The sequence below is a fragment of the Grammomys surdaster genome, unplaced genomic scaffold, assembly GCF_004785775.1.
Source record: "Grammomys surdaster isolate TR1022 unplaced genomic scaffold, NIH_TR_1.0 125951, whole genome shotgun sequence".
Taxonomy (NCBI): Eukaryota; Metazoa; Chordata; class Mammalia; order Rodentia; family Muridae; genus Grammomys; species Grammomys surdaster.
Genome location: NW_021620772.1, coordinates 3,477,309 through 3,503,591, shown reverse-complemented (window position 1 = coordinate 3,503,591; position 26,283 = coordinate 3,477,309). Strand labels below are relative to the sequence as shown.

Here is a 26,283-nt window from a genome sequence, read left to right as displayed (position 1 = left end):
CTTTGATGTTTGTGTCTAAGTGGTTAAATTAGAGAATGTCTAGAGAGATCTCAGAAACCAGACACACTTGGTTGTTCAGCTCTTCTTGATTAATATTTATTTAAACTATTATTGAATTTAAAGCCAAAACCAGTGTCTTGATAGATTCAGGGCCCTAAAATTTTATTTATCATTGTATGTTTGGTATGGGTGGGGACATGTCATTGTCCGTGTGTCAAGTACATCTTTGTGAAGTTAGTTCTTCATTCACCTTTACATGGTTCTGGGGATAAAACTCAGATCAGCAGGCTTGTATCATTGAGCTGAGCCATCTCAATGGCCTAATTGTTTTGTAAACTTAAAGCGTATGCCCTTTAGTTTTTTTTTTTTTAAAGATTTATTGAATGTTATTAGAATAGACCTCATTAATTAAATATATAACAGAAGTACTTACATACCCAATAGAAATTCCACGAATTCTAAACAGCCTCCTGCCCAGAGCCTTTAATTTATACATGGTACTACATTTTCATAGAGTGGTTTGTTTTTACCTGGCTTGTTACATTTTTCTTTTTTGTTTTATCTAAGGCAGAGTTTCTCTGTTGCCCTGGCTGCCCTAGAACTCCTCTGTAGATTAGGCTGTCTTCAAACGCAGATTCACGCATCCAGATGCTGGGATTAAAGGCATGCATGCACACATTCCCATGCTCAGCTTGTTTCATTTTCATTTTCTCTTGGTACTGCTAATAGTTTTTGTTCTATTTATTTTGCATTTATATGGGTGTGTGCATAATGTGTGCATGTGTATAGTACATGTATAGTGGTCAGACAGAGTACAACCTTGTGGAGTTGGTTCTCTAGCTACTTTTACCAGGTTGGTTGTTGAATGTGCTTTAGCAAGTGCTTTTACCTGTTAAACTATCTTGTGGTCCCCTGAAACTATTTTAATAATGTTTTTCTATATTGTGACTTACGTTTTTCTATATTGTGATTTGTACTCTTGAATGTATGAAAACTCTAGAACTTAGATAAAATAAACCATTATAGCAAGCCAGTGGTGGTGCATGCCTTTAATCCCAGCACTGGAGAGATGGAGGCCCATGGATCTGAATTTGAGGCCAGCCTGCTCTATAAAACAAGTTCTAGCACAGCCAAGGCTACAAGGGAAACCTTGCCTCAGTCTTCCTGAGAGGTACTTATATCTTGCCAAAACTCACTTTAAATTTACGGCTTTAAAATTCTTTAAGGCAAGGTGTTAACTACATATCCCAGCTTGGCTTATACCTAGCTCTTTAGTTTAGGATTGTCTCAAACTTGTAGGTATCTTACTACATAAAATGCTAGCTCCACTCCCTGCTTTAAAACTTTAAAAATTCTTTGTGTTAAATTTCCTTTGCAACAGAAATTGGGGTACTCCCATATCTATACATACAAGTTTTTGATTTTACATGTGTAGAAAAATTTCAAGTTAGATAAACCATCTTAAAAATGAATTGTTTATTCTTCATAGGTATCAACCAAACAGTCAAATGCATCATCTGATGTTGAAGTGGAAGAAAAAGAAACTAGTGTTTCAAAGGAAGATACTGATCAGGAAGAAAAAGCCAGCAATGAAGTATGTTTTGTATCTTTTCTGGTCTAAGAAGAAATGAAGAAAATGTATCTGTAGATACAACAGTTTATTGATTATACTACAAGGGAGGACTAGGCCTGGGGTTATCTTGAGTACTACCTGTGGATTTTTACAGTTACTGTAAAAAAGTATAAAACGGCAAAGTACTGGCAAAGTAGTAGGTAACCTTCAATATATTTGAAAAGTGAATGAAAATATGAAAAATTTTTCAAATATTAAATAGAGTTTTATAGTTTGTGCATTTTTAAGATGCATGGATTTAAAGTTTTTAATTTCCTATGTATGCTTGTATACTGAATGCATTCTTGATGCCTGTGGAGGGCATTGGATAGACACCCTGGAATGGAGTTAAAAACGGTTGTTAGCCATCATTTGGGTGCTGGGAACCAAACATGGATCCTCTATGCTCTTAACCCCTGAGCTTTCTCTTTAGCTCTTGGATGGATGTTTTTACTTGAAATTGTTTTTATAAGCAAAACAGGTATAAGTATAAAGTATGTTAGTATTTATTAAAAATACTTTTAAAAAAAGAGCATTATGGGCTGGAAGTGCTTAAAAAGTATTAAACTAAAAAATTTTAAACCTAGGTTTATTTCTACCTGTGTTATTATCTGAGTAGAGATATTTATCTATTATAGGCTGCTTGGACACTGATCTACTGATGTGAAGAGATACCATGACCAGGACAACTCTTAATTAAAAAAAAAAAATTTAATTGTCACTTGCTTACAGTTTCAAAGATTTAGCTCATTATCATTATGGGGGAAACATGGTGCTGGAGAATTAGCTGAGAGTTCTATGTCCAGATCTGCAGGCAGCAGGAATAGAGAGACACTGGACCTAGCTCTGGGCTTTTGAAATCCCAAAGTCCACCCTCAGTGATGCACTTCCCAACAAGGCCAAAACTTGTAGTCCTTCTGAGGAGTACCACTCCTTGATGACTAAGTATTCACAGATGGGAGCCTATGGAGGCCATTCTTACTGAAATCTGAATATAGCAGGTAGTTTTTTTCCTGAAGATACTAGTAGCCATCATTTGGTCAGAGTAAAAAGAGACCTCTCCCAGCACTTTCTGTGTAGCTGGTTTTATGAATTTTAGTTTAATAAAATCTGTTTCTTGTATAATTTATTCAATTTCATCTGTGGCTTTTTTCTTTTTTTTTTTGTTTTTTTTTTTGTTTGTTTGTTTACTGTTTTGCATTTTAGGATATGACTAAAGCTGTTGACATAACCACTCCAAAAGCTGCCAGGCGAGGAAGAAAGAGAAAGGTAATTTCTGAAATACACCGTACAAATTTCAAAGAAATTTTATTTAAATTGAAGAATAGAGATAAGGAAACCTTATTTGGATTTGACCTCTACTCTTTAATTATTAAAGGTTAAATTGATACCTAGTGAAACTTCTTGGTGATAAAGCTGTGGCACCCTCAAGTTAAACTAATGATAAATGGAAATAAAGTGAACCAGTTTTTACTTCTTTCAAACTGCCTCATCTTCTCTATAAAATGACTAGTATATAATCAAATTGTTGATGATTTGCTGCATGTGAAATCTTTATAGTAAATCCTGATTATTTGCTACTAGCACAGGCTCTCGTCCACTGTGCTAATTCAGTCTTGTGTGAGACAAGAGGGGCAATGACAGTTTAGGTCAGGTATTTTGTAGGCTTTTAATTAATGTGAGTTTAAGTTTTGTTCACACCTTTCTCTGGCCTAGTTATTACTTCCTAGACATTTGTATGCCAACGATAGAAATTAAGCCAATAGGTCTTAGGAAGTAAAAGGAAACAATTGCAGTTGCTTTTTGTCCCCTGGTGTAATTGAGGGAAATGACCGTATAACTTGACAGTGTTCAGCAGTGAGCACGTAAAGGAGCAGGCCATCTGAGGGCACACGCAGGCACTAACAGCAATGTGAGACATCAGGAGGCACATTTCACCACTGAGAGGCTTGAAAGAGGTTACAGGAAATCCACAATATTTTTCTCAAGAACTGCTGCTGTGCTGGGAAATCACTCATTGTAAGTGATCTGCAACTCACTTATTATGACGATGTGATGATAGGAAATTGTATTAGGACCATGAGAACAGATCAGGGATAAAGTCAGAACTTTAGAACTCACTGAACTGGCACAGGTAGAGTTGCACAGGAAATAAAGCAAACAGGTCTCTTGTTAATTTTTTTTTTAAATTACAATAGGAAAATACATAAATGTTTTTCCTTGAGCTTTGTGTGTTGTATTGGACTCTGCAATACAAACTGAGGTTTGTTTTTTTTCTTGGTTTATTTTTTTGAGACAGGTCTATTGATGTATACCAGGTTGTCCTTAAACCCACAGAAATCACCTGCCTCTGCTCCCTGAGAGGTATGGGATTAAAGGTGTATGCTCAGCCCACAAAGTTTTACAAACTGAAAATTTGTGGCTACCCTGCTGAGCTAGTATTTATAAGAGTATGTATTCACTTTCTGTCACATTTTGTTAATTTTATTATTTATAGATCTTGTTATATCCTTTATGATAGTCTAATGATCTTCTATAATTCTTGAGCCACCACAAACTGCTTACATAAGACAGCATCTTAATTGAAAAATGTTCTGACTGCTTCTCCCTTACAGGCCATTCTTAGAAGAATACTGGGATTAGTCAGTTTACAAAAGGCCTCTAGGTCTGCAGGTGGAAAAAGTCAGAGAGAACTCTTTAAACTAAAAGTTATAAATGATTAACCTTAGAGAAGGGTACGTTAAAAGCTGAAGTAGGCTGAAAACTGAGCTTCTTGGGCCAATAAGCTAAGGTGTAAATGCAAGTACAAAGGAAAAATTCTTGTACAGAATTCAGAGTGCTGTTCAAGTGAATTCTGGAATGATCAGGAAGTACAACAGGCCACTGCTGCTGAGGAAAAACTGCTAGTGGTCAGGACAGAAGATTAAAGCCAGTCAAATGCTGCTGTAAGCCAAATCCCAATCGAGGGCAAGGCCCTGACTTCAATTCTCTGAAGGCTGAGGGAGGTTGTTTTGGTTTTTAAAGTACAGACGGAGCTCTCCTGGGCCGGCTGGTGGCTGGTGGGTGCAGCAGGAAGCTGCCTCCACACCATGAAGCTGCCAGGAGTAGAATGTGCTGATGTGAGCAGCTCCAGTAAGTTATCCAGATCTAGAAAACTGAACAATGTGCTCACACTAAGTGAAATGTTCATTGAAGACAGCTTCACTTTGGAAGAAGTTGCAGCTAGGAATTCAATTTCTGTATTCAAAGCCTAGGGTCTGGAACTACTAATGACTTGAATGTGAACCCACTTTGGAGATCCTAGGACATTTAGCACTTACACTAAATGAACCATCATTATAAATTAAGGAAAAAACCTGTGGCAGCTGTTCACAACATGGCTAACGGGGTGTTCTATCCTCCTGTGGAGTCCCACTGTTCAGGAAAAGACTGCTTTCTGCAGATCTTCACTGACTCTCCACCTGGTTGCTGTGATGTGATGGAAATGTGCAAGTATACAGTGAGAATAACCATGCCTGTGAATAAACACTTGTGGATTAGCAGTCAGAGTGACTTGACAGTCTACTGGTGAAGGTTCTATAAATGTTGAAATGACATTAAAGGATTTCAGATATTATGTAAATGGCTGATAAAGCAGCATCAGACTTTGAGACATTGACCCCAATCTGAAAGAAGTCTGTAGGTTTAAAAAAAAAAAAAACCAAAAAAATCAATCATTGCTCATTGCGTTCTACAACGAAATTTTCTGTGTGTGGAATAAATCAGTTGATGGGATAGATTTCATTTTGTTTCCTTTTAAGAAACTGCCACAGGTACCCCCACGTTTAGTAACTACCATGCTGATAAGTTGTAGCCATCAACACCAAGGTAAGGCAACCATTATGGCTTACTGAAGGCATAGACAATTTGTTAGCATTTTGATGTATGTGGTTTTTTTATGTTGATCAAATCTAGAGCTTTCAACATGCTATAAGCACAAGCTCTGCCACAGAGTGAACACTCCAAGCTCTGTTTGCTAGCATTTTAAACCAATGGGTGTTTTTGTTCTGTGGTGCTGGGCCTTGCCTGCACATCCTAGGCAAGGTCCATTGCTGAATTACATGCCCATCAGGTATGTGCATTGTTCTTTTAAGATAATACTTTCACATATAATAGACAATAGCATAATATACATGTAACGTTGATATATACAGGGAAGCCAAAAGGCTTATTTGCTTAATTGCCTGTAACAGTTCAGATGAGGCTGTGAGAGTGACCTAGTAACTGAGTAGGCCATGAAAGGCCTTAGGAATTAGCATTAAATTCCTTACGTCAAGTTGTTTATTTTTGTTAGTTTGAGATGGAATTAATAACACTTGAGGAAGTTAAGTTGGTTAACTGATGGTAAAAGGAATGGAGCAGAATGTGGGAAGACTCCAAGGTGTTTACTTTAGTGACTGTATACTTGATTGGGGATATATGAGCATGTTGGTTTGTGTTCAGAGGAAAAAGTGTAAGTGCTCTTGGGAATTGTAGTGAAGTTAACCTATGATTACAGTATAAAAGAGGGAAGAGAGACAACCACTGCTATAAAGGTAAGATATTAGAGATCAAGAGAATATGTTGACCGCGATGGAGGCAGAAGCCAGAATTGAGACAGGATAGACTAGAGATGAGGGAACCATACCTCTATGAAATGTTGACTTGGAGAAACCATGAAGAGAAACGGGAAGTTATCTAGCTAAGAAAGAAAGGTAAAAATAACAAGGGAGTTAACAGTAGTGTCCTAGTACAAAGATTCCAGAAAGATATTTGGTAATTAGTCTATTCAAGAGATTTTAGTTTTGTTTAGGTGTTAAGGACAGAAATGAAATTAAGTAGATTGGAGAATAAATGTTTAATGGGAGCTGCAGGTATATTTTTAATCTCAAGAAATAGGGGAAGTAATGCAGTAATAAATCAGGGTTTTTTATAAGCCTGAGTAGTCATAGACCTTGTGAATAGGTAGCCTTGGGAGACAATACCAACTTAGATAAGGACAAGCGAGTCATAGGCAGAGTCCTAGTGACTTGTCCCCTGAACCTTCACCCAGCCGATATGCGGTTCTGAAGATATCTGTATTCCCCCTGAACACCCACACTCCAGTGTCATTCCCTTCCCCACATCCTGCCTTTCTGTGTTTATAACCCCTGTGTGAATGAATTGCAGTTTGAGAAAAAATAAAAAATAAAAACAAAAAACATACAAAAAAAATCAGGGTTTTGCATAACATATATACAGGGACACATTTAATATGAAATGGCATTAAAAACCTTTATTTTCTTACAAAACTAGGAAAAATGATAGTTATGTAAGTAAATGCATAAGGTGAACGCCCACTTTGAAGAGGTTGATTTAAAAGGAAGACGAGATGTGTGACTCAGGAAGGGACTTGGAAATCAAGGGAATTCTTTCTGGCTATATTTTCCTTTCCCATTCTGATTTTGGTTCAATCAATAAGTGGATACAAGTATGTTAACTACTCAGGACTTGCATTTCAGGACTTGCATTAGAAGGTCAAAGGACTAACCATAGATTTGAGATTCCAACTTGAAAGACAATGATTTTATATTTGTATCCTCTCCCTCCTGTCGTCCTAGTGTTTATTAGCTTAGTCTTTGTTGGGGATTTGTGAAGTATGGACAGCCAGGCAAGGATGAGGGCTTGGGAAAGGATATGAACAGTGGTTCTCTGATGGATGTGGAATGGCTTTAGGAAAGAGGAAAGACAGAGTTGGAAAGCAGGGTAACTATGAGAAAGAAATCCAGTGTTAAGAGGTTTCAGTTAAGTAAGTTAATTATATTAGCAATCTAGCTAGAATGTGAACATTAAAGATATTCATGCATGTATTTCAAATAACTAGTCTTTACTCTGGATAAAATATTTTCCTGAGTAGTAGCTTTTACTTACATGATTTTGCAGTAATAGTCATAAACAATCCATGGTAGGGCCAATCTTTGTTTAATATTAGAGTTGGGTTTTTTAACTGTATTAATTATTGATGAATGTTTCACTGTTTATTGGCATCTCCTCAAATGATCCACTGTACCTGTAATTCTTAACTTGCTTTCAACTTATTTCCAAATGCAGAAAGGGTAAGTGAATAAGTTCTTTTTGCCCTTGAGCCGATCTGTTTAAACCTAACTTTAAAGAACTTCTGACCTATTTATTAAGTCATCAGGAAAAGTTTAACCTTTGACATCTCTGGAGCTTTATGGAAATACAGATGTCTGGCTCTTTAATATGAGGTTGCAGGTTCAGATCTGGAATTAGGGTAGCATGATCTCATATATCCTTAACCTGAGATCTCATGAGAAAGTTTGCTTTGTTTCTAAAGAGAACAATCAAAGAGTAACCTTGGGTCAGTTTTAATAATGTGAGTATGTATTATGCATAAATTCTTAGAGGCAGATATCATTCTTTATCATCTTAGGCATCATTGATTAAAGGTAGATTGACCTGGGCCGGGTGGCATGCCTATAATCACAGTTGGCAGGAATCACCGAGGCAGGAAAAGATAGGTTTTTTGTTTGGTTGGTTTTTTTTTTGTTTGTTTTTTTTCGAGACAGGGTTTCTCTGTGTAGCCCTGGCTGTCCTGGAACTCACTCTGTAGACCAGGCTGGCCTCGACTTCAGAAATCCACCTGCCTTTGCCTCCCAAGTGCTGGTATTAAAGGTGTGCACCACCACCGCCTGGCGGAAAAGATAGTTTTAAGGCTAGTCTGGGCTGTCTACATGGTGATACAATACTTCTCTGCCCCTCAAATAAAAGTAAACAAAAGCAATGCAGTTTCTTGACTTCTCTGCCCCTCAAATAAAAGTAAACAAAAGCAATGCAGTTTCTTGTAAATATATTGACAATTTTCTTATTAACTGAATGCACTTCTGTGTGTTTTTGTAAACATTCTTGCTCTGGTTGGTACATTAATACTGAAGTTCAAGTGGCTGTTTAATGACCTTACATGCTTCAGTTGACTTTCTTCAATTTTGTTCATCCCTTTGCAATTATAACCATTACCATCGATATCCTTATGTTTTCATTTTATATCTAATTTTATTTTCCTGAAAGGCTTTAAGTCAGTAATAGCTGATTCTCATTTGAGGGCACTAACTTTTCAGCCTTGTAGTTTTCTACTAGAAAATAAAAGTAATAGCATCAGATGTCAGTCTCAGTTGAAACGTAAAGCAAAGTTAATTAGTTAGAAGTGGCAATGTGAATCTTTAGGTATAATCGCATTATACTTTGGTATTCATATTGTATCAAAAATGTTAGTCTTATTTTTTTCAAATGATTGTTTGAGGTTGGGAAATTTCTAAAAAGGTGATTGAAAACACTGAAATGATACGTTGATTGTTCAAAAGTAATAAAACTCATACAGAAATTATGCTTTTATGCTTATAATTTTGCTAAATTAATTATATTTTTGTAATTCAGGCTGAAAAACAAGTAGACATTGAAGAGGCGGGAATGGTGACTGCAGCAACTGCTTCTAATGTGAAAGCAAGTCCTAAGAGAGGAAGACCTGCAGGTAGGTTCGTTAATGCTTAAATACTTGCTGGGCTTGTGATTAATATTCCAGTCCATTAAAACATTGCAGGCTTCAGTGTTCTAGAATAATATTAACAGAAGTTGATTAAAGACAGTCACATTATCACTTTTAACACGGACATAGATGAGGCTGGAGAAATTAGTCATCAGGCAGTTTCACTGTATGACTATGTCTGTGGTGTCAGCAGGATATGGAGTTTTACAGAATTACCGCTGTGCTACATGTCTGAGAAAATGTCATGTAGATATCAGGTTATAAACAAGAATAATTTCAAAGCAGAAAAATGGTTTGTGCTTGTGATAGCTATTAAATTTGAAATAATTATGGTTTCTTTTGTCCAAATTAAATTAAAATCTCTCCCAATTCTGAAAAGTTTATCTAGTGAGCTTAAAAATACCACAAATAGTGGGCTTATTTTACTTTTTTCAATTTCAGATTATTGCATTCTGATAGGATTAATATTGATTAGATAATTTGGAAATAATCTTGAGTTGTTCTTCCTAATACCGAATACAATACTGAAAATCAACTAGATAAATTTTTTTCCCCTTACATCACAATAGTATCCTTACTGAAAACTGTTAAGGGAATAGTCAGATTGGAAAGAAATGTACATGTTTTATAGTATTATAATGCATCAAACTGGTAATGATAAAGATGTTTGTGAATTCTGATAAAGTTCCAAAGATGTATAGTACACATAACATATTGGTGATAGATATGCAAATTCTGAATGAGACTATACATACATTTTTCTCATACATTCCATCCCGACTGTAATTTCTCAGTTTTCAATCTCTGTCAAACATAAGGACAAATGAAAATTTATTGTAAATCATTAAATTGTCACTTTATCCCTGGGGTCACTAGTTTCTAGGGTGTGTGTGTGTGTGTGCATACATATATGTATATATATGGGTATATGTGTGTATATATATATGTAATATAAATATAAAATGTAACATTCGTATTCTACATAAGCCTTGTATTTAAGAATGAAAATTTTTTTTCCTGTATGAAAATTAGCTACTGAAGTCAAGATTCCAAAACCAAGAGGCAGACCTAAAGTGGTAAAACAGCCCTGTCCTTCAGAAAGTGACATGTGAGTTTGTTTTGAATACAAAATTATTGAGACATTTGTAAATAGTAGAAAAATAGTATTGTGTTTTTAAGTTTTTTTCCTTTTTGTCTTATATAGTACTTGTTTCTATCACTATTTTATCTCTAAAACTGATAACTGAGAGATTGGAGGAGTGTTTGTGTTAAAGGAATTGAAGTCTGCTGTGTTATTTTTTTTTGGGGGGGGTGTATAATAACAAATTTAGGTCATGTAGGCTAACAGGGAACTTGGGCAAGGTAAATTGCTGAGAAAAATTTCTGTGCAGATTATATTTGAATAGTGTCCAGATGTAACAGGTTCTTTAAAATAATATAAAAATTTAGTTACCACAGAAAGTATTGTTTTTCTTTTTATAAATCATTTTTTATTACATTGTATTTATTTAGTATATGTGTGGAAGCACCACAAGGTCTGTGGTCATTTTACCACATGGCTCCAGGGAATCAAAATCACATAAGGAGACCTTAATGGCAAGCATCTGTACCCTCTGAGCCATCTCCTGGGTTGGTGTTTTCTTTTTTTATCTAGTTATCCTTTCCCACTTAGAAAATCTGTTCACCTTGAATTTCTTTGAGGAACTTGAGAAGGGATATAATCAGGAAAAGGAGAGACTGTTGTGATGATTGTGTTTAAAGGTTTTGTAGGGATGACTTAGGGATGGACTTAACTGTGGTATATACATCACAAGTGCTCTTAGTCAGACTGAGGTATCAGATCTGAAACTCACAATGGTGAGCCACCAGGTTAGCCTGGGGAAGCAAACTCTAGTTTTCTGAAAGAACAAAAAACACTTTCTACCACTGAGCCATTTTTCTGCACCTGAATTGATTATTTTCAGAGTTGGTATTTTTCAACCAAAATAGAACTTTTCAAGAGCTTTCTTTCCAAGCTAGTTGTTACAGTACTGTTAAAGGGGGAAAACCACTACCACCACAAAAATAAGATTTTTTGTTTTTTGTTTTGCAAGACTGTATTATTCATGTGTCCCTTGGCATTTGCAGCCAGCATGGGTAGCATAGTAAAACTGTTGTCTTTTTGAAAATGTAGGTACAGTAACAGTTAATATACTTAAAAACTGCAGAGAAAATAGATTTGACGGTTCTTGTGTTAAATAGACTGATTGAACCATTCATGTCACTATTCAGTGCAGGACCTTCATGGTTTGTATGACGATTTGCTTAATAAAAATAACTGGTCATTTATTTAACATTATGCTTAATCCCTACAAATGACTGATTATTTCTAAAACAAATGTTTTTATAAACATGTGAAATGTAATTCTATTAAATGGGGTGTGTGTTACACCTCAGTGTTGGAACCTATGCTAAACAGGAGCAAGAAGCACCCAAAAGTTGTACATCATGGAAATCCCATTTTTATAGTAGTATGGTAAACCGTCTTGTTTTTTTTTAATTTTGCCAAGATTTTTCCCCTGAAATACTTGTTTGGTAAGGAGAGTGCAAATAAAGGCTGGGGAGCTGGCTTAGCTGTTGAAGAGTGCCCGCTGTTGTTGGCTGGAGCAGAGTTTGGTTCCCAGCACCCACATCCAGCACATACACATGTGTATTTATTATATAAATAATTCTTTCAAAAAAGAAAAAGTATAAATGAGTCTTCCACTGTTGTACTCTTAATATAGGGTTATTGATGAAGACAAAAGTAAGAAAAAGGGGCCAGAGGAAAAACAAGCTAAAAAGCAGCTCAAAAAGGAGGAGGAAGGCCAAAAGGAAGAAGAGAAGCCAAGAAAAGAACCAGATAAGAAAGAGGGAAAGAAAGAAGCTGAATCTAAACGGAAAAATGTAGCTAAACCAGGGGTTACATCAACCTCTGATTCGGAAGACGAAGATGATCAAGAAGGTGAAAAGGTAGCACATTCACATTCGACATTTCTTGCCTATTTGTCTCTTCATATATTTCTGTATGAGGTGTTTGTGCAGCGCGTAGTATGTAGAGGCCTAAGGTTGATACGGGTAATCTCTCTTCATTGTTCTTAATTCATTAAGAAGTGTCTCTCCAGCAAACTCTGGAGAACTACTCATGTGGCTAATCTTGGTGGCAACTGTGATACGGAGGTCATGTGTAACTGCCTACCATGGCTGTAATTATAGATGGGCCACCACAATTATGTGAAAATGTTGAGTTTGGGGGATACAGACTTTGGTCCTCTAGTGTCCCCAGCTCCCTCTTCCTCATGCTAATTATTTTCTTTTTCATGTCAGTGCTTTGCCTGCAGTATGTATTAATGTGTAGACAGATCTCCTGGAACGGGAGAGATGATAACCAACCCTCCCTCCAGTTGAACCTAAGTGGTATCATCTATTTGGCCCCACCCCTTTTACGTTTTCTGAGACAGGGTCTCAGTGAATCCGAAGCTAGACTGGTTAGTTAGTCTGCTTATCTACCATGTTCTTATTCTCCATCGCTGCCACCCGCAAGCACAGGTGGTAGAGTCGTACTCAGCTTCACAGGGAAGCTTGGGATCTGAAGGCAGGTCCTCATTCTTGGACAGGAAGCATTTAATCCACTGAGCCATTTCCCCAAATACATTCTTAAGTTTGTTTCCTAGATAGTGTTTAATATTTGTTAAAGGTTTTGGGGTTTCTTTATTTTTCCTAATAGAATTCCAGTAAGGCTTATTTGAAATGTTTTTATATTTTAAAATTATCCTGCCCCCATATAGTATAATTATAATATAGTATAGTGTAATTCTAGAAATTAGATATACTTCCAGTACTCCAGCTATATAAACAGGCTGTAGATAACCCAGATGACTGTGATCAAAGACACAAGAGGTGCATTTATACATTAAACTTTAATCTTTTCCTACTGTCATTTTGTTAGTGAAATGTAACATTAACTCTTGAGGTGTGTATATGGGCTTTTATATCTGATTTCTCTCAATATTTTTAGAAGGCTAGCTTTTAGAGAGACTGGCAGGTTTGAGACAGGGTCTAATTCTTCAACCTTGGTAAACTTGCCTTGCAGACCTGGCTGGCCTTGAACTCACAGGGATCTACCTGTCCTCTGCCTCCTAAATGCTGAGATTAAAAGTATGAGTCACCATGGCCTGCTCAAAGCTAAACATTTTAATTGGATAGCTTCTTAGCGCATTTCTGAAAGAAAGTCATAGACTCCTGTGCGGTCAGTAGCTCTGCTCTTGTTTATTTAAGCATGGCCTTAAGCTTAAACTTAGTTGCTTGTTTTCCTATCTACCACGATTGTAATTAGTCTCAAACCACTAACTTGAGAGTTAATAAAAACAACCTATTCTCAAACAGAAGAGAAAGGGTGGAAGAAACTTCCAGGCTGCTCACAGGAGGAACATGCTAAAAGGCCAACATGAGAAAGAAGCTGCAGATCGGAAACGAAAGCAAGAGGAACAAATGGAAACTGAGCAGTAAGTATTCTTTTTAGTTTTCAATCTTGCATTCTTTTTTAAAGAGTAGTGTTAAAGCTTTTAAGTAGCCTCTCATTTTCCAGAGTTGATGAAGCCTTTTAAAGTGACTTCCCATAGTAGAAAATCTTCCATATGTGTTATTCTTTTTTCAGAGGATGAGATTCACTGAGGTAATCCCTCTTGTGAACTGTTTTGTAATATTAAGTGAAAGTACAGTTAGGTTTTATATAACATGTTAAACATAGAATTATGAAAATATATTGGTGGTGAAAGAAGGCAATCCCAGTTGGAAACCTGGAAGCCAATAAAAGTAGGCCCAAAGACTTGCATTTGATAGATACTATATGAATGAAGCTTGGATATACATTTACCATGAGAACTTTCTTCCTCCTTTATTTTCTCAGTATTTTCTCAGTACAAGGACATCATTTCAATAATTAGACTTCATGTCTCTTGTACACTTGTTTTTGTTTTCCTAGTTTATCACAGTCCCTTTTTCTCATTTATAAAGTTTGATATTCTTAGTAAACTTACCTGGGCTTTTTATTGGTAGTGAGGAGATAATTTGAAAACATGTTATAGGTCACTTATACAGTGGCAGATAGTAAAAACATTTCATGGTTTTATGATGTATCTACAAAGTAACCATTTTTATAGGTACATTCATTGTCTCTGCTTCTGTAGCTATTTGGAGGATACAGAGCAGTTTAGCTGCTTGTGGGAGTTTTTAAAACTGATTAAAATGCCAGATCATGGCCACATCTGTAAATGCCATTATTCCTGTCCTTTCTCTCCACTGAATACTGTGACTATTGTTGCTTTTAACTTTGTGCTCCCAGAATTCAGGCATAAATTAGTTGTTGCTTAGTGAATCTAGCCCAATTCTTCTTCAGAATCTCAAGATATCTTTTTTGTATTTCAGTTTCTTTTGAATGTCCTCCAATGTAACTTTCTCAAATTCTAATATTTGTGTTTTCTTTCCTTCTCCTGTTATTACAAAACTTTGTACTTGGACAGTTTTGCTCTGTAAAGCATTTCAGATGCAACTTGTGTGAAATGCATTATGCAAAATAAAGTTTATTGTATTGTATTCCCAGCCAAACAACATGTAATCTACAGTAATAAAAATATATCTCATTTTGGGCTCAAAGCATTAATCCAGTAACTGAAAAGAGAATACAAGTGGAGCATACAAGCGATGAAGATCTTGAGACAGACTCATTGGACTGAATTTCCCCCTCCCCCCTTGATGGAAGAAATGTTCCAGATTCTAAATTGAGGACTTCACTATTAATGGCATTATTAACTGTGTTATGATTGTTAACAAAATATCCTGTAAGGTACACACTACATATTAAGGTTGGCCAACATTCCTGTTTTTTTGTTTTTGTTTTTTTTAGCCAAGCTTAAAATGAAGCTTTGCGTTTGAAGTTATAACAGACATAGATGAAGATGGTGGTTGTACATTATTTCATTTAGAAAATATGAAAACTCATTTTGTTTTGAAGCTAGGTGTTAAACTGGAATAGCTATTACGTTCTTGAAAACTGGGGCAGGTGTGCCCTTCCCTTGACATTCTTTTGTTGTTAAGTTCTTTAGAGTCTTGGTTTTTTTTTCTTTTTAATCCTGAGAGATTAAACAGTAGACTTGTTAAGTAAAAAAATTGAAATTGTAACCAAAATTTTAAAATAAAGTTTTTTTTAAAAAAAAACAACCTGATTTTTAGGTATTTTTTTGTTCTTGTCTATTTTAATTGGTTCATAATAGGGCCTGAATGCCAAGCCAAGGTACTAGAAAGTAAAATTTCTAATTCAAACGGTTCTTTTTTGTTAATCTTAGTAAAATGGTACTTTTTCACTTATGAAATGGTATGTAAACATTAGTGAATGTAATTTACCTTGAAACAGTGGCCTCCTCTACAACTTAAAAAAAAAAAACAGTAGTATTAGAAATTGGCTTCAATAGTGAATAGACCTGCTTTAAGCTAAGTCCCTTGAATTACCTGTCCTTTGGAGATGGTGGGATACAGTGTAACTGGTCTACTTTAATATGCTTTAAAAAAATGAACTGAAGGAAGTTGATTTAAAATTCATTATGAATTTGTAGATCCTCTTTTGCCATTGTGTACTGTTTGTCCAGTGATCCTGAAATTGGATTTTTAGTATTATATTCTTCTGTGACTGCTTCAAAGTCATATTGTGATGTCACTGAAAGGTTAATTTAGCATGTTTGAGTTTTGTTTTTATTTATGTTAATGCTGTAGAACTACATAGTTCTAGAAACTAGTCAGTGTCCTGTTTTGTAGGCTGATGTATTATTTTTAAGGACCATTTTTTTTTAAACTTTCACACAGGGGAATATGGGCATCTGCTAACCTCAGTCACCAAGTTACAGTGTTTTGAAATATTTGTGTTAACATTTGATAGGCAGAATAAAGATGAAGGAAAGAAGCCAGAAGTTAAGAAAGTGGAGAAGAAGCGAGGTTAGTTATTTTACTTTCTAAGACCTACAAAATTATATAGAAAAAGTTAACGGAAGCTAGATGTGATGGCACATGCCTGGAATCCTAGCATTTATGGAGGCACAGCCAGGAGAACCTCAAGTTCCAAGCCAACCAGGGATACAGAGTGGGATCCTGACTTTAAAGAAACAGTAAATAGGCACAAAATTTACAATTTAAAAATGACTTTTGGAATCCCATTTCATGTTTAGATCAAAACATGCTTTCAAGTCTAATAAGTTCTATATTAAATTGCATTTTAATTTAAGCAATTAAAGTAAACCTGCTAATATCTTAATGCTTATTTGTCAGTTGTGCAGCCCAGCTAAGAGCTGGAAGCTTTGATAAATACCTTGCAGTTAACTGTGCGAGGTGAAGCAGGGATGTAAGAGCTGAGACATAGGAGTAGGAGCTTGTTATCCGAGACAGAACGAATGCGGTGTGGTGTAATTTTGTACTTTTATGCCGCATGTTTCTTCTCGGGACCATATATGAAAATTAGCAGGTAACTTTTTACAGTATTCAACTATATGGGGTTCTTAAAGATTATGAAAATTTTTATAAACCACCATTACTTTTATATGTTAGACTGTACGGAGATATGGTGTGGAGAAAAACTATTTACTGTTTTTCACATATTTCAATTTATAGAAACATCAATGGATTCTCGACTTCAAAGGATACATGCTGAAATTAAAAATTCACTCAAAATTGATAACCTAGTAAGTGTTTAACCTCATTTAAAATGCACTGCTTTAATAGCTTCATATTTCCCCACGTGACTTGAGTGTGTAAGTTTAAGATACAAGGAACAATACCTGGCCATTTTTGTACCACCTTAAGAGCTTTTAAGATCTTCAGAAGTAGATGACATAGATGCTTTGGTAATTAACAGTTATGAAATTGCTGTTTTGTCATGAAGGATGTGAACAGATGCATTGAGGCACTGGATGAACTTGCTTCACTTCAGGTAACAATGCAACAAGCTCAGAAACACACAGAGATGATCACAACCCTGAAGAAAGTAAGTGCCTTCAACACCTGGAACTCCTTAACATCTTTTCTCAGTTCATCACTTTTAAAGGAAGTTTAAATAAATTAGGGAAAATAACTATGACTACTACTGTTTTCTCAGATACGGCGGTTCAAAGTCAGTCAAGTTATCATGGAAAAGTCTACAATGTTATATAACAAGTTTAAGAATATGTTTTTGGTTGGTGAAGGAGATTCTGTCATCACTCAAGTGCTGAACAAATCTCTTGCTGAACAAAGACAGCATGAGGAAGCAAATAAAACCAAAGATCAGGGGAAGAAAGGGCCAAACAAAAAGCTAGAAAAGGAACAAACAGGTATGTGATACGGTCAGCTGCTTCTCTCCCTGCTTCTCAATTGTTTGCCAGGGTTGCTTTTGCAAATGGTTTTGTTAATGTTAGAAATGTAGGGTCCTCTCAGTAGTGAGGCTACACTGTACATTCACTGACCTTGAAAAAGCTGAAATATTATAGTAACAATGGGGATGCCATTAACACAGTACTTGTATACGACCTGCAAGAATGTTATCATGGGCATTATGAAGGAAACGTCTAACAAAAACATTGTTAATGACTTTTGAGGAAAATCAGAATGTTTTCTAGAGAACCAGCCAATTCCCTCCCTCCCTTATTTGCTTTAGCTAAAAAATAAAATGTATAGTTAGCATACGAGTAGAATTGCTGCATCCTAGGCAGAGCTGAAAGTGCTGCTTATTCCTTTCTGATCATAGCCAACATGTATTTTGGCCAATGTTTTCAGTGTCATTTAGTTACCCCAAGTATGTTATATACTGTATTAACAGTATATGACTTTTAATTAAATGGTAATGTGTTTGTTGATATAAGCTATATTCTACTGTGCTATAACAGTTGGCTGGTAATAGGTAGCATCTAAATGGAGTCAGGAGGAACAGTGATGACAGTCACTAGCAGACTATCCAAATAGATGGCTGATACACATCTGTGCTTTGTGATATGTCAATGAATAAAACTGTTACGAAGGCAGTGCATTTTAGATGCATATTGAGTCCTATACTCAAGATACAACACTGCAGGTTCCAAATGTATTAGATAAAGAGCTGCTTAATATGTACATGTTGTGGTCTTGTACAGCCTTTGTGTCAACCCAAGTATATTTAAAATAAACTCTAGACATTGTGGTTCAGAATTTACCTAAGGATAGAATAGCATTATCAGCCTCCCCAATTCAATGTTAAAAGCACTTTAGCAAGCATATGCTTATCTTTCAAGACAAAACAATAACAAAAAAAAAATCTCTCACTTATTTGATAGAAATTTATTAGTGGGTTTTTACAGGAAAATGCCCAGGCTTGTCATTTGGATACTTTAAGCACATTATTCTCTAAAGTACTATAAAAACAAAATTTGGTTCTCCAAAAATAGAATAAAAAACAAAAGTACATGCTAGTATACTACAGAGTTCTGCCATTTAACATTTTTCCTAAATGTAATGAGATTAGTAAATCCTCTGTCCATTGGGGGAAAAAAATCTTATTGTCCTGTTCTAGACTTTGAATGGTACAAATCAGTAGTACATCTTTTCATTGTTGTTTGAAATGTCAACCTAGTCATTTATTGAAAGGCTGAAGAGCCAGCACCTTGAGGGCCATGCTTTGACTTTTTGAGATAATTTGGTGTATCACTGCATAGTGCTAACAGTTTTTCCATTCTAAAGGAACAAAGAGCCTAAATGGAGGATCTGATGCTCAAGAGAGTAATCATCCACAACATAATGGTGATAGCAACGAAGAAAGCAAAGACAGCCGTGAGGCCAGCAGTAAGACAAAGTAAGGCATGTTATAACAGGTCCATTGAGTTAAGATCACAGTCAGGCTGGAGAGATGGCTCACATGTTAAGAGTGCTAGCTCTTCAGAGGATTTGGGGTTGATTTCCAGCAACCATATAGCAGCTCACAGCTGTCTGTAATGTACACTCAGGAAGAAGATTCATACACAATAGGAAAACATAAAGGTTCTTGCTTTGATGCTGAGTCTGGCTTCAAACTCTAGAGATAATTCTCCACCCTTGGCTTACCCAATTGCCGTAACTACAGAGGTGTACTATTGAGCTTTGCTTATCATATTTTTCTTATTCATGATTTTAGCACAATAAAGCCCTGAAGTTATTAGTATTAATAACATATCATATCATAGTGTGTATTTTGTATTTCTCCCTGAGACTCAACCATGGTAGGGACACACTATCACTGACCTCTATACCCAGTGACAGTTATATTTCTCAGACTCCTTTTACAAGCTCTCACTTGTATATTTCCCTGGCTGTCATGGAAATTGCAATGTAAAACTAGGCTAGTCTTGAACCCACAGAAATGTCTGCCTCTGGAGTGCTTGAATTGGAGCTGTGTGCTACATCAGCCTTACTAATTTTTAAAAAAGTTTTGAATCGAAAAGGCAGGAGGAAGACCTGGCTGTGTTCAGTGGTTAAGGCTCTGTGTTCAATCTCTATCCATCAGAAAATTGTAGCTTTCTACGAGTGAGAACCCCTCTCGTCTCCAACACCCTAAAAAGGTTTATTGAGACAAGGTCTCCTCCTTATATTATTGTACAGGTTGGCCTTGAACTTGTAGCAGTCCTCTAGCCACAGCTGGCTTGTGATTATAGATTAGACAATAAAATTGTCCCTATATTTACTCAGGAAAATGGATCTAGGTTGGGAACTCAATGAAGGAAAACAATTTTAATGTTGGCATAACAAAAGTTAGCGCCAGATCTTGAATGCGTCTTAGGATTATCTCACCAGATCTGTGTATTACTTTGGTAGCAATGTTTTGTGGGTCTTTTCCTTTTTTAAAATTAAATAGGACACAGATTTAATGTCCTTCTTGCTCAAGAGAAAACCCCCAACCCTAGTTGTAATGATTTTCTTTTTTCTCACTTTATTTTAGGCCACCTGGAGAAGAGAGAGAAGCTGAGATATCTCTGAAGGAGTCTACAGTAGAGAACTAGGCTGGCAGACTTGAGGTGTAGACAGTATGTGAGAAGTCTGTCATGAGTGACTTCATTTGAAATACTTAGGCTGCTGAAAGGTTTAAAGTTTTATAAGCATAGATTTTGATGTTTAAGTAGTTGGGGGGGAAGAAAAACCCTTTATATTTGTGTAAAAGTCAATTATTGCTACTTTTCCGTGTGCAGTATTAACAGCTCTGTCATCTAGTTTAAGAGTAAGGGAAACCTACTTAGAAAGGTTAACCTGCTTTGTAGACATGACTGTAGTGTATTTTCAGTTAGTGTGTATGTTAATGTGTAATTGGTAGTAGGGCAGTTACATTTTAAAACTGCTACTTGTATAAAACTTTCCTCTTTCCCAGATACCGTGGGTTTTGTGCATAGTTTTTACAGATATTGGATTTACCAGACTGTCTTTTCACTGTTTGTGGGTTTTTTAGAAGTTGAACATTTTTATGGATGATAAAATGAATGTTACTTCTAAGTACTCACTCCTTTTATCAGAAGTTACCCTCAGTCCATGTGCTGCATTATCTTGCCTCTTTATAATAATGTGTAGTTTGTATGACAACTAGATACCCACCAGGTTGTTATAGAAGGTACAAATTTGTTTACTTTTGAAAGTAATTTAGTTTTAGGACTGGGATTTCAGTGGCGTTAGAACTAAAGAGAACAGACTGGTTATATATACATATAAGAAGTCCATCTACAATCCTGTATAGCTACTAATCACAAAAACCTAAAACTAGTTTGTTTTTAATTTTACACTCATTAAGGTGTGTTTTTTTTTAAATTAGAATCAATCCATGATGCTTATACGTGATAAATAAGGAAACTAACCTAATTGAAAACATAGCCATATTGAAATGGGATTTTTAGTTTCTCTATCAGACATATCAGAGGATACAGAAAAATCAAACACCAGCTGCTCGAAGGTAGTAATCAGATAGTCCATACACACAAACGTGGACTATCACGCTGTTAAATTAAGGGATAACATTTCAAAGGTATTCTGAGTAATCAAGTCAGTTGTTGGTTTTTATTAGGTAGAAAAGTTCATCCTTATGCTTTGAAATTCCATAGGAAAGTGACTTAATACCAGTGTTTGTGTGTGATGCAATTAAATATGTTCTTGATTTCTCAGATAATTATTTTTTTCATCTATGTAAAACTTTTTTAATTACTTCAATAATTGGACTTTTGCTTTGATAGCTCTTACAATTTAACTACTGTCGTGAGCAAACGCTGTACATTATATATACATCAGTCTTCTGTTTTGTCCTTAGTACATTTTTAACTTGGACAAAAATTATTCTAGTTAAGCCATAAGTGTCAATGTGTAAATTGTTTTAATTAAAGTTTTTTCTACCAAACTCTATTAGTAGATTATTATTACTAAAGGAATTCTGGATTTCCTGGTAAGGAAGTAGTAGTGTTCTCCCTAGCTGTCACTAAGACCCTGCTAGGGGATACAGGAGCTATGCAGTAGTAAGCTCAGGAGAGAACTGTCACTTGCCTTGTGTCCCCTTTTCTTCCCTAACCACAGGTGTTAGTTTCAACAATAAGCTACAGACCATCCACCTTCAGAACATTTGACGGCACTCCTAGGTTATGTACCTACTTGGGAGGCTGCCTTGCTCTGACCATGTATGTTTATTTTCAAGCACAGCTGCCTTTTTAATGTGGAATAGTCAGTCTGTCAGGTTAATTCACAGACAAGCTATCATTCTCAAAACTGATAACAAAACATTTTTAGAATGTATTTGGTTAAAACAATGGCTGAACTAAGAGATCTAGCCAATGAGATAGCCACCTCTCCCACTGTGTACAGTAAGCATGTATAATGTGCATGTATGGACACCTATTTTGATTTCTCAGCTGCTTGGATCAATTTCAGATATCCCTCTTAATGAGAGAACCTGGTTGCAAGCCTGTATGTATAAAGAATTTGACCAGAGCTCATCTGACCACATTTGCTATTCTAGTTAGGAATTCAATAGAATAATAGATGTTACCAAGACCATGATGTGATACTCTAAAAATCTTCCTATTCATATCAACTTACCTCAGTAAAGATGCCAGGTGAAGACAAGTCTGCCATCCTGTATGCACAGCAAGGGCTTCAACGAACGAGTTTTATTCCTCTGGTCAGAGAATATGCAAATAGCAAAATTATAGCTTGAGACCCTTAAGAAATGAGAGTTACTAAAAATGTGCTTAAATTTGTGTCATGTAATTCTCCAACAGATATTAGAGATGACTGCCCCCTGCTGTAAAACTGCAAAGTATAATCACCCTTAAAGAATTGTGAAGGATAAGCAAGATGCTTGAGGAAACCTATTTTCCATGCAGGTGTATCCATAGGAATGTTCACTGACAAAGTTGTTCCATTCATATTTACCTATGTCCTTAAAGTGACTCATGAGATTTGATGTTATATTTAAGAGATTGATATTGGCATAAAGAAAATTGGGGGCTTTATAGCTTGTAAGTATAAAGTTGAAATTCTTTTGATGTGAACTAGTTGAGAAATCTATATAAGTGATAACTGCAGTAACATGGCTAGCCTTTCTTCATTTTTACCATCAAAGAAATGGAAGGTATGTGAACTTTCAGTGAAAAAGTAGAATAGCATTCTCAATAAATACATAAGGATTCCATAGAGTAATGTTTATCTGTCATCTTTGTCTAGTAAAATGGGGTAAATGGCATTATATATATATTAGGGATAACTTGCTGGAATTTACTTTGAGAGTACAAATATTAGTATAAGACCCACATGAACTGTAATAATCTAAGGACTGAGTAAAACCATTCATCACGAATATGTGATTATGCAGCAGAATTCTCAGGGTACTTAACACTGTTCAAAAACAAAGTAAAAACTTAGACGCAATGTAAGTTAGCCTTGGCAAGGAAATGGTACCTTATTGCCTACAGCACTAAATGAGAATACTTGTAGACGTACCACAAGCAGGCCCTTTGTCAGCTCCATGTCAGTCGCCATAATTGGATTTGTAACATTTACGTCCATGAGACGTGCTTCACCTTCTTTTAAACGTCAAGATCTTTTAAAATAGATGTTTAGGCTTCATTGGTTTATTTATATGATAATTGTTTGTTCTTAGCCATCCAGAGAAATGTGGGATTCGGCTGAATTTAATTTAAACCTACGACAGAGAAAGTAATAGTTCAAAGTCTGTTTTATATTACTATTATACATGTTAATTTTCTACCCCAAAAGTTTGCACAAAATCTTTTGATAGATTTGTTTAGAAAGGTTCTTTTTCTATAACTCAGAAGGACAACCCTTTGCTATCATGAAGGGACAGAAGACTGCACGAGCTGAGCCAGGACAAAGCTCTTCTCCTTAAGCAATTCTTACATGACGAAAGTATAAGTGAGCCAAGCTTCATGGTATGTCCATGCTAATGTAAAGTCTGCCAGTGTTTTCTCCAGCCATGGCTTTAAATAATATTCTAAACTCAGTGTATCGATCTCTGTGACTGTCAGGAAACGAGACCTCACTAACACTGTGTGACTTAGATTCATTGTCATCTCATGTGCCTAATGTCTGCTTTAAAGATATAAGAGCCCAATGTTAAATTGTAACTACTCGTGATTTTGTGTTGTTTATCAAATAATTTGTTTTTAATTTCTCCTTACTACAGATATTTGAAGGGTCTTTACCTTGGAAGCTTCACAGTAGAAGGTGTAGCTCTCACATCCTTCAAAGATTTCTTTAAAAAGACTATCATACGTGATGCATTATTAACTGCATTCCATCATTAGCAAAATCCATTCAGGGTACAGAATGCATAAGACTCGGAGAAAAGAATCAGAAGTTGTGTTTCTGACAACATTTATATATTCGAAATACAAAAAAGCATTTCTACATCTCAGTAACACCAACAACTTAAGTAAATTGTAATAAATAATGTAATATTAACTATGGTAGGAAAAAGAATTATATATATATATATATATATGTATATGTATGTATGTATGTATGTATACATATATGCACACACACTCTCTAATTAAAGGTTCCTGGGTCAACATAAGGATAAGCAAGGAATTCCCCTAGTTTGTTGCCTTCGGAATCATAGTGGAGCATTCTGAAGCAAACATCACAAAAGAAACATGGATCCTCTGGTGCAAAGGTGTCATTGTTCGTCACCCATCTGTAGTGAAAGAAAAAAATATAGTAGCAATTTAAAAAAAAAAATGCTTCAACATTCAACATTTGTGTTCTCTAATAGTGGTTGTCAACCTGTGGGTCGTGACCCCTTGGGGGAAAGGTTTGAAGGACTCTTTCATAGGGGTCACATAGCAGTTAGCTTGCAGATGAGATATTTATATTCCGACACATAATCAGTGGCCAAATGCAGTTATGAGTTAGCAACAAAAATAATTTTATAGTTGGGGGTCACCACCACATGAAGAACTGTATTAAAGGTTCACAGTGCAAGAGAGGTTGAGAACCACTGTCCTATAACAACACATAAAGAAAATTCTCACTACTGCGTCAACATACTATACCAACACAGTAGGGACACCAACAGAAAAAAATAAAACAATGCTGCAGAACTATTCCCTGAGATTCCTTCTTAAGGTAAGGAAATGGTCTATTAGAAAGCACCACACACTTGCCCAAATCACTGTCCTTTTAAGTTCTCCCTCACTCAGCTCCTATTAGTCCACTCTGTATGCTAAATACCCCAGCGGGCTGCCTTAATTTAGTAATGTAATCCAGGGTTGCCTTAAAACATGATCCCCTTGCCCTAGTTGTTGGGATTAGAAGGATGTGTCCAGATACCCAGATACTTAAAATGAGGCAAACTTACACATATTTATTAGTATAGAATAGAGAGAGAGAATATAGTATATAGAATTCTCTTTTTTGTTTTGTTTTTCGAGACAGGGTTTCTCTGTGTAGCCCTGGCTGTCCTGGAACTCACTCTGTAGACCAGGCTGGCCTCGAACTCAGAAATCCATCTGCCTTTGCCTCCCAAGTGCCGGAATTAAAGGTGTGTGCCACCACTGCCCGGCCAGAATTCTTTATATAGTGACCATGTCCATGCTATTCCAGTTATTTTACAATGTAGCAGATGATTCGAGACAACATCTTACCCTACTGTGCCATTAAAATATAGACATTTCTGCACAGGGGCCATGATACTGTGTATCATTCTTAGCAAGACCAGTGCAGTTTGGGGATGCAAGTGAGATTTGAGGATCTGAGATTGATTCATGCACTGGGATGTCACTGGTCACATGAAATCATAATCTGAATTAAGTTTCTCTTATTTTAGTCTTTTCTGAAAATCTGAACCAATTTCTGAATTTTCATTTTGGTAAATCATTTCTATTTTCCTAATCCTTTAGATAAATACTATGATAAGGAACTCAAAGGTGACTGAAAATACTAAATTCTCAACTATTTTCCTCAGTAGTTTCCAAACTTTTGGGGTCCAATTAATAGTAAGAATCAGCTGGGGGAAGGTGATGCACTCAAGAGGTGAAGGCAGAAATATCAGAAATTCAAAGTTCGAGTCTGTTTCCACAGATGGTTGAGGAGGACAGTCAGCTCAGGCTACATGAAGTTAAGAAAACATTGTCAGTGTAAAGGTACTGACTAAAGAGCCTGCACATGGTAATGTGCTAGACTCCCACCTTTTCACTTTTTATCCAGAAGGGAAGGGCTTGCTAAATTGCCCAGGCCAGCATTAAATTCAAACTCTTCTTGCCTCATCCTCATGAGTAATTACAGGTCCATATCACAATGACTGGTCAAAACAGAAAACCTAACTGGCTTTTTGTGCTAGTTATTTCTGTACTGAAAAAGATGAAACTGATTTTGTAATGACAAGCAAGAAGCTCCTTACAACCTTCATGTATGTTTCCTTGTCTTACAATGTTACAGGGTTATGACCTAGTGTCCACATGCTTAGTAGCAGGCAGCTGGCTCTGGGCTCAAGTCTTTGTACAAAACAATATGCTAACTTGAAGCAAACTGCACTGATAAAACCCTGAAACCTAAAACTGAAAGGTCTCCAGAGTACGAA

At 36.0% G+C, this 26,283-nt stretch overlaps 2 protein-coding genes across 8 annotated transcripts in view; one reads left to right on the top strand and one right to left on the bottom strand.

Annotated features, from left to right (window-relative positions):
* Positions 1–22,883, top strand: part of Psip1 (PC4 and SFRS1 interacting protein 1) — a 34,626-nt gene extending 11,743 nt beyond the window's left edge. The window contains exons 5-16 of one of the 4 annotated variants that reach the window (XM_028753613.1): positions 1,490–1,594; positions 2,819–2,881; positions 9,065–9,158; positions 10,206–10,281; positions 11,939–12,164; positions 13,578–13,696; positions 16,123–16,178; positions 16,848–16,918; positions 17,119–17,220; positions 17,332–17,545; positions 18,924–19,035; positions 20,155–22,883. In XM_028753613.1, the coding sequence (XP_028609446.1) occupies positions 1,490–1,594; positions 2,819–2,881; positions 9,065–9,158; positions 10,206–10,281; positions 11,939–12,164; positions 13,578–13,696; positions 16,123–16,178; positions 16,848–16,918; positions 17,119–17,220; positions 17,332–17,545; positions 18,924–19,035; positions 20,155–20,215 (1,299 nt within the window). In that variant the 3' untranslated portion in view covers positions 20,216–22,883. Of the gene's footprint in view, positions 1–1,489; positions 1,595–2,818; positions 2,882–9,064; positions 9,159–10,205; positions 10,282–11,938; positions 12,165–13,577; positions 13,697–14,713; positions 15,408–16,122; positions 16,179–16,847; positions 16,919–17,118; positions 17,221–17,331; positions 17,546–18,923; positions 19,036–20,154 lie in introns of those variants that run through there. The other 3 variants (XM_028753616.1, XM_028753615.1, XM_028753614.1) reach the window with 3 other exon arrangements.
* Positions 1–26,283, bottom strand: part of Snapc3 (small nuclear RNA activating complex polypeptide 3) — a 51,635-nt gene that overhangs the window by 2,625 nt on the left and 22,727 nt on the right. The window contains exons 9-12 of one of the 4 annotated variants that reach the window (XM_028753619.1): positions 23,906–24,399; positions 23,184–23,385; positions 22,281–22,359; positions 9,929–9,977 (exon numbers count right to left, since the gene is read on the bottom strand). In XM_028753619.1, the coding sequence (XP_028609452.1) occupies positions 24,252–24,399 (148 nt within the window). In that variant the 3' untranslated portion in view covers positions 9,929–9,977; positions 22,281–22,359; positions 23,184–23,385; positions 23,906–24,251. Of the gene's footprint in view, positions 1–9,928; positions 9,978–22,280; positions 22,360–23,183; positions 24,400–26,283 lie in introns of all 4 variants that reach the window. The other 3 variants (XM_028753620.1, XM_028753617.1, XM_028753618.1) reach the window with 3 other exon arrangements.